The 8,723-nt window shown below is 35.3% G+C and overlaps 1 protein-coding gene across 5 annotated transcripts in view; it reads left to right on the top strand.

Moving 5' to 3' along the window:
• The first annotated feature begins 973 nt into the window (after positions 1 to 973).
• Positions 974 to 8,723, top strand: part of LOC114295822 (protein LATERAL BRANCHING OXIDOREDUCTASE 1) — a 40,263-nt gene continuing 32,513 nt past the window's right edge. For 2 of the 5 annotated variants that reach the window (XM_082919460.1, XM_082919461.1), the window contains exons 1-3: positions 974 to 1,675; positions 2,742 to 3,072; positions 4,620 to 4,868. In XM_082919460.1, coding sequence (XP_082775586.1) covers positions 1,239 to 1,675; positions 2,742 to 3,072; positions 4,620 to 4,868 — 1,017 coding nt within the window. In that variant the 5' untranslated portion in view covers positions 974 to 1,238. Of the gene's footprint in view, positions 1,676 to 2,741; positions 3,073 to 4,619; positions 4,973 to 8,723 lie in introns of those variants that run through there. The other 3 variants (XM_082919459.1, XM_028240121.2, XM_028240122.2) reach the window with 2 other exon arrangements.

Below are 8,723 nucleotides of genomic sequence, written 5' to 3'. Positions count from 1 at the left end.
ACCAAATTTTGAAAATTTCTTTCCACTCAAATTTGAAATTACTATTAGTCGATCAATTTTATTGAAATTATTTTTGGTAATAAATTTAGTTACAATTGCGCACGCACACACATATAGAGTCGTTAAGAAATTTTTAGCTCAAAAAGTTTCTCCATAATCAACTCAAAATAATTTGAGACCTATGAAGCACAGATATGGGTATACGTACTAGTATTTGTACAATATGGGCACGTCAACACAGTAAAATAAAAATAAAAAAGTAAGTTATGAGTATGGCTTAATATGGTTGTTAAAAAATATTTGTTTTTAATTTTGAATATTTGTTTTTAATAATATTTGTTTTTAATTTGTTAAATTCAACATATAATTGACATTTAATGCCAAAAGTACAGGTATAAGATAAACCAAAGTTAAATATCAGTATATTAAATAATATACAAACATAACTTAATTTTAAAACCATACTAAGCACAAAACTGAAAATGAAAGAAGTCTAGTAAAAGGAATTTTATCTTTGTAGTAAAAGAAAATATTATTTCAATTGAGATATGGCATGATTTGGGTATATACTAGATATGTTTAGGTACGTCAAAAATTAAGAAAGAAAAATTTGAATACGTGTTTTGTGCACCCGGTATATTTAGTATGGGTACGACATGTTTGTCGAAATATTCATACTTCATAATCTCAAGATAATTCTAAATGAGGATTTTTATATTTTTTTGCAAAATATATATTATTTAAAATTTAATTTTTTATATTTGGAGAGCAAATTAATTTTTAAGGTATAATTTGGGCGATAAAATGAAATTTTAAATAAATTTTGATATCACGTCAGCATATTTCGTTCAATTATAAACGAAATGTGATGATAAAGGTTAAATTAATCAAAATTTTAAAAATTTAGATGTAAAATTAATATTAATTTAAATCTGAAAGTTAAATTAAAAAATGCGTCAAATTAAAGATTTATTTGTTTTTTCTTCTGTTTTGGTGGTTTCTGATGTTGTCTTTTGTTTTTTCTTCTTTTTTTCCTTTTGTTGGTTTCTCACCAACCAGAGCTTTGAGTTTCATCTAGCTTTGAGCTCCTCTTCTCCATCTTTTCTGTTTGATTTCATCATTAAAGATTTATTTTGCCGACAAAAAAAAAAAAATTAAAAAATGCGTCAAATTTTGGGATAAAATGATATTTCGTCGGGCAATTCGCATATGCATCTGTTTTGTTAGTTAATTTTGCCATGGAAGAGAGCAAAGCGATAACAACCAAAGACAACAACATTCCATTGATAGACCTGTCTCTGCTAAACTCTCCAAACAACTTTTCTTCAGCCGACTCCATTGCAAGCCTAGCAGCCGAGATAACCGAAGCCTGTGAGACCTGGGGTTGCTTCCAAGTCATCAACCACGGCGTGCCGGTCGAGCAGAGCCGAGCAATCGAGTCGGCGTCGAGGCAGTTCTTTGATCAGCCGAAAGAAGAGAAGAAGAAAGTGTGGAGGTACGAGAGGAATCCATTGGGGTACCATGATTCGGAGATTACGATGAATGTGAGGGACTGGAAAGAGGTGTTTGATTTCACAGTCCAAAATCCCACTCTCTTTCCAGCTTCCCCTGATCCCCATGACTTGGAACTGAGGGAGTCGGTTAATCAGTGGCCCCAATTTCCTACTCAATTTAGGTAAAATTATCAATTTTAGGCTTAGTAAATATTTTGGCATTATCAATTTGGTTCTTATAATTTTACCTTTAATTTTTTGATTTTGTTTTAAAAATTAATTCAAGGGTTTATATATATATTTTTTTTTGGGGGAACAAATTCAAGGGTTTATTTATAAGTATGTTTCTTTGTGATATGAAATTAGGTCCAATTATTAATTTTTTTTTTAAAGATAATGATATGATTAACAAAATTGTTATAAATTATTGTTTTGAAATATTTTTAATTTTTTTTTTTTTTTTTACTTCACTACCGTTAGATGGCGTTGGACCACCACTGAACTGCTGCCAAATCACCACCGGAAAAGTTGTTGGTGCCAGAAAAGTTACCAAAAAAATAATTGGAAAAGTCGCCACCACTGGCAGCTTTTGATGGTGGTAGTGATATGGACAAGTAAAAACAGATAGGTGACATGTAAATAAATATGAGATGACATGTCGACATATAGGTGGAAAGATGAATAATATGTAGATAGATAGGTGTGGACAGTTGATAGATAACCATGTAGGGTTAATATAATCTTTTAAATTGACTTTGATCCAAGTCCCTTTAATTCAAGAAAAATGTTTGGGGGCCCTAATTCTGTGGCTCAAATGTGGCTCAAATGGTCAAAACGACGTCGTTTTGGCCATTTTGATGTTGTTTTTTACTCAAAACGACGTCGTTTTGGCCATTTGAGCCACAGAATTTGGGCCCTCTACCATTGCTCTTAATTCAATAAGATGTTAATGGTTTTGAAGAACCATGTAGGGATAATATAATCTTTTAAATTGACTTTGGATCCAAGTCCCTTTAATTCAATAAGGTGTTAATGGTTTTGAAGAAGCCACGTTATAGGGAAGTAAATGGTCCATTAAGGTTTTTGGACCATTTATCTAAGATGTAAGTCTTGCTATTTCATAATTGAATTTGAATCATTTATCAATTTTTTGGGTAAATTTTAGATCAGAAATAAGCTTGGCCTCATTTACCTTCTTTTGTAATTTTCCATATATGTTACGCTGCTATATATTGCTTCAACTTGCAGGGAGGTATGTGAGGAATATGCTAAAGAAATCGAAAAGCTGGGTTACCAATTGTTGGAACTCTTGTCTCTAAGCTTAGGATTGCCAAGACAAAGGTTGAATCACTTCTTCAAAGACCAAACCAGCATTGTTAGGTTCAACCACTACCCACCTTGCCCTAACCACCCTGGTCAAGTTCTTGGTGTTGGCCAGCACACTGATTCCGGAGCCTTATCCATCTTGGCTCAAGATGATGTTGGAGGATTGCAAGTGAAGCGAAAATGGGATGGAAAGTGGGTTCCTGTCAAACCCAACCCTCATGCCTATTTAGTTATCATTTGCGACATTTTTCAGGTAACCAAACTAAACCGCCAAAACATACTTAAATCATATTTTTTTTTAAATTATTTTATTTTTATAGATGCTATATTTGAGATGGCACCAAAAATTAAGAATAAGGGAAAATTATATTAGTAGTCCTGCATTTTTTTTTTTTTTTGTATCATTTTAGTTTCTGTCATTTCAATTAGTTCAATTTTGACTCTTAATTTTAGATTTTATGTCAATTTTAGTCCAATTGATAACGCCGATTAAGATTTTTGAAAGAAAATAATCACTGAGTTGATTGAGATTAGCTCACTAAATTGAATAAGTTTACAATTTTATCTATAAAAAAGCATAACACATGTCGTTTATGTCCGCATTTTTTTTATTTTATTTGTGAAAAAACACTAAAATTTATAATCAATTGGATCAAATTGAAACAAAATTATATATTTAAAGTTAAAATTAAAATTAAGTCAATCAAAATTATAAAAATCAAATTGATATAAATGCCAAAATATAAAGACTATCACTTTAATTTGTCCTACAAATAATTTTATAGATACTAACACTCTTACTTTAAAATCTTATTAAAAGTACAATAGACGAAATATGATATGACTGTAAAAAAAAAGTGACTATGCTTGGACAGTCAATAATTTTTGGACACATGAGTTGCTCTTTTCTATTAGAAATTACCTCTTAAAACATGTATTGAAGGGTGTATATATAGAGTCAAGATCCCCTCCTTAACTTTCTTTCTTGACTTTTTATTTGCAGGATTATTGAGTCTACTTTTAGGTATAATTTTTATAATTCGAACCGTTTATATTTTAAGATTTGTTGATTATATCATACCTGTAAAAAATCAAATTGATCTGATATAAAAAAGTATGTGTTCGGATCATCGAATTAAAAGCTATTTTTAAAAAAATTTAATAAATAGTTTTTTAAACACATACTTTTTGATATCCGATCAATTTGATTTTTTACAAGTATAATATACTTAACAAATTTTAAAATGTGAACGGTTCGAATTATCGAAATTAGGCCTAAAAGTGGGCCCAATTACCCAGCAAGTAGAAAGTCAAGGAGGGTAGGCAAGGAGGGGATCCTGATTCGTATGTATAAAATCAAGATCCTCTCCTTGAGTTGTCTCCTTCATTCCCTACTTGCATAGTTATTAGGTTCACTTTTGGGCGTAATTTCGATGATCTGAACCGTTTACATTTTAAGATTTATTAAGTATATCATATTTGTAAAAAATTAAGTTGATCGGATATCAGAAACTATATGTTTGAAATATCAAACTAAAAACTATTTTTTAAAAAATTTTAAGTTTTCCAAACACATACTTTTTGATATCCGATCAATTTAATTTTTTACAGGTATAATATACTTAATAAATCTTAAAATATAAGTGATTCAGACATTGAAATTGGGCCAAAAAATAGGCCTAATAACCTTACAAGTAAGAAGTGAAGGAGACAATTTAAGGTGAGGATCTTGATTCGTTTTATATGGTTAGCCCAACGTATGTTCATTTCATGTCTAAAAAAAAAGAATGTTTTGTACAGGTTTGGAGCAATGACAAGTACGAGAGTGTGGTGCACAGGGCAATGGTGAACTCTGAAAAGGAAAGGATTTCGATTGTGTTCTTCTTCTACCCAGCACATTACACCATGGTTGAGCCTCTGGAGGAGCTAATAAACGATCGAAACCCTCCCAAATACAGACCATACAACTGGGGAAAGTTTTCTGCTGCCCGAAGGCGTAGTAATTTCACAAAGAACAATGTTGGAAGGATCCAAATCGATCATTTTAAGGTTATTTGAGTGATCAATCAATCAAGTTTGAAGGAGTTTATGTTCTTGTATCCCAATAATTTAAGTTTCTTTTGTAATGAAAATGCAAGTGATCGGAGTCAAAATGCCTAAGTTACATGGTTTTGATGCTGTTCAATTCATCAAAATGTTGCCACAAGCTACCAGGCCATCTCGAGCAACTGATGGAGCCGTTGGCTATGATCTTACATCAATTGCCATGTATGTCATCTCAGCCCAAGGAAGAACATTAATCTCTACTGGTATAGCCATGGAGATACCTTGTGGTCTTTATGGCCGCATTGCCCCAAGGTCTGGGCTTGCTCTAATCCATGGAATAGATGTCGGCGCAGGGGTAATAGATCCTGATTATAGAGGAGAAGTTAAGGTACTCCTTTTTAATCACAATCAGGAGGAATTCACAGTCCGTGCCGGTGACAGTACTCCTGATGGTATAGACAACTTGTCAGAGGAAGTTGTTAAGCCGATTCCTGGTGCTTCTGTTGTCTCAGATGCTTTGAGGGCTTCCAGATACACCAAATCGTTTTGACTCATTCAACAAGTGCTCTTTTGAGCTGTTGAAGAATTCCTTCAATTGATCTTAACTGTTGCTCTTCCTTGTTCCACGACTTGCTTTCAAGGAAAACCTGAGTTAAGGAATTAATTCCTTTTTCAAGTTTTTCTACCTTTGCGTCAAGCTGCTGAATTGAGGTTTCCAAGGACTGAATTTGAATTTGTTGACTTCTAAATTCTTTCAAATTAACTTTGCTTGAGAGACAGACTCGATCGTAAATTACAGCAATATTATGAGCTAGTTCTTTAGTAGATGGCTTTTCAGTTGAGGCAAGATCAAGGTAGTTCAGGCGTGAAGTCTCAGATTTTTCATACCATTCTCTAATGTTTTGTTCCCATATATTTGTCATAGCATTTCTACTGGTCTGAGTAAGAATATATTAACTAGTCTGAGCTGTCTGGATTATCAATTTACCAAAAGGAAGCGCTATAGACTATATTTAAATTTCAAGGTCCAAGTAGTCCTTACCAGTTAAAGTTCTTGTTCACCACAGGAGTTCACTGGACTTACTCCTCTCTGCCAGATATAGGGCCTGTGTCTTTTACTTAAATCTTAACTTCAAGGATTATACTGCCTTTAGAAACTTAAATACAGAAATCATGCTATACCTTTTTATAATTTTGAATTGCTCAAATAATCTTTGAGAAGGTCTCCTTGCCAAGGATGGTGGAGAAAGATGGTCGTAATCTATGTGACGTCAGGCACGATGACAGGAATGAAGCTCGCTACTGGAGGGGCACTGAAGGATTTGGAAGCACTGGAAAAGCTGCCCTAGAGTACAGAGATGAAGATTCAGATGATTCTTTGGAGTATCATGATCCTTTGGGATATCAACATGAAGAAGAAGAATCTGACTCCACTCTCAACATAATCGCCATGATGGAGGAAATAGAGGAAGAAGCAGAGACAGAATACCCGCAGATCGCAAAGTTAAAAGCTTTGATTGAAAAACGGCAACAGCAGCAGTCTCAACAGCAGCAGCCTCATTATCTTCTATCCTCATCATCAGCGGTAACCTCTCATTATAATCCTCCGCAGGATTCTATGATGGGTCCCCCAGGTTATCCACCAGCAACGGGACATGGCCCTTCAATTAATATTCCTGAAAGACCTTCTTATACAGGAATACGATCAAATTTCAGACGCGGAACCAACAATGAGATGTGGAATTTACCATCCGCAATGCATCACACAGGAGCTATGTTTGTCATCCCACAAGCTCTTGGCAAATTTGACGATGCCTTCATGAGATGGGAATCGATCACAAGGTCGTATGTTGCTTCTCAAGGGTTTACAGACGTAAGAGATAAACTCCTGTTCATGGAGAATCTCCTTGGTGAAACAGAGAAGTTAATTTGGACGCAATGGCGAATGAGATATGCAGATGAATATGCTAATCTTGTAGCCATAGGCGATGAGAATGAAGGTACACAGAACATCATCTCTCAGATGAGAACTGTGTTTACTCTAGAAGACCCCTACCAAGGTTCAACCCTGATGCAAGAGGAAGCTTATCGAGATCTCGAACGACTTTCATGCAGGGATGTAAAAGATATCATTAAGTTCTTAAATGATTATCTACATCTTGCAACAAAGTCAGGACGATTATTTATTGGGGAAGAGTTGTCCTCTAAGCTTTGGTCAAAAATGCCAGGTGACCTTGGAGAAAGAATCAAGAAGGGATTTGCAGAACGACATGGAGCAAACACAATAGGAGTCGTTCCAAGAATTCTTTATGCCTACAAGTACCTGGAAGCTGAATGTAAAAATGCAGCGTTCCAAAAATCACTTCGAAACCTGGACTTTTGCAGGGAGATCCCTATCCCTGGATACTACAAGGAGCCAGAAAAGAAATTTGGTATTCGAAAAGCCACTACTTACAAAGGGAAGCCACATAGTTCTCATGTCAGAATTGACAAGAGAAAGTATTTGCAGAAATCTAAGCATTGTAAATGCTACTTATGTGGAGAAGAAGGACATTATGCTCGAGATTGCACAAAGGAGAAGAAAAATGTCAAGAGAGTGGCTATGTTTGAAAATCTGGGCATCCCTGAAGACTATGATGTCATGTCTGTTCAACCAGGAGACGATGACTCAGATGCAATCTACTCAGTATCAGAAGGATTTGACGATACTGAACAAATTGGTGGAGGCCTTGTGGAAACAATTTATATGCTGCGAGAAGCAGATCAATATTATTGGCTTGGAAAGGAAGGAGGGTACAGGGCACAGGTCAAAGTTTCCCCGGAAATCTATCATTGCAACCATGAATGGGACCAACAGAACCCATTACCGGAGGACAGAAGGCCAGAATGTACCACATGCAAAAGAGATTTAACTTCCTATTCAAAGGCCTTTTGCAACAAATGTAATGCTTTAACATGCTCATTATGTGCTAAGCATTATTTCAATCTCACGACGTTCATCACCCGAAAAGCTCCGATTCCCTATAATCAGAAGCCTTTACTTCAGGAGCAGCAAGAATACATCAGATGGTGTGAAGCTGAGATGAAACGCCTGCGGGAAGAGGCAATTCAATATAAGACAGAGCTCGAAGAACTCAAATTGGTAATGCAGCTTCAAGAGGATGAACGAGATCTTAAGAAAAAGGGGAAATATAAAGAGGAGGAGCTTCATGATCTGGAAACTGAAGCACTGGAGCATGAAACTCATGTTAGATTTGAAGGAACTTCAGAAACAGCTCTTGCCCTCGAAGAAATACTAGCTGGAGGGGAGTTGAAAGAGAAGAAGAAGAATATGCTCTACAACATCACAGTGGAATTAGAAATTCCAGGTGTACCAAAAACCTCTCTCAATGCAATTCTAGACACAGGAGCAACAACATGTGTCGTAGATTCTGAATCTGTTCCAGCTGATGCCTTGGAGGAAAACTCATACACTGTTGAATTCAATGGTCTAAATTCAAAGTCTAAGGCGAACAAGAAGCTGAAAAGTGGGAAGATGTACATAGGGGATAATTGGTTCAGAATCCCTTATACATACAGTTTTCCTTTCTGCCTTGGAGGACGCATTCAAATGATCATCGGATGTAATTTTATCCGAGCAATGTATGGAGGAGTCAGAATTGAAGGTGACAATGTTACATTCTACAAGAATGTAATAACAATCCAGACTCGACAGGCAGTGAACCTCCTAGAAGGACTTGAAGAAGAAGAAGACTTTTCGATGGACCATTATTATGATCCCTCAACTGAGTGGATATTTCATTCCGAAAAGATCAACCCTGGTTTTGAGCAGAAATTCTCAGCAACAATGATGAAGCT

The sequence above is a fragment of the Camellia sinensis genome, chromosome 3, assembly GCF_055761805.1.
Source record: "Camellia sinensis isolate YWXY chromosome 3, ASM5576180v1, whole genome shotgun sequence".
NCBI lineage: Eukaryota > Viridiplantae > Streptophyta > Magnoliopsida > Ericales > Theaceae > Camellia > Camellia sinensis.
This window is presented reverse-complemented; position numbering and strand designations above follow the sequence as displayed.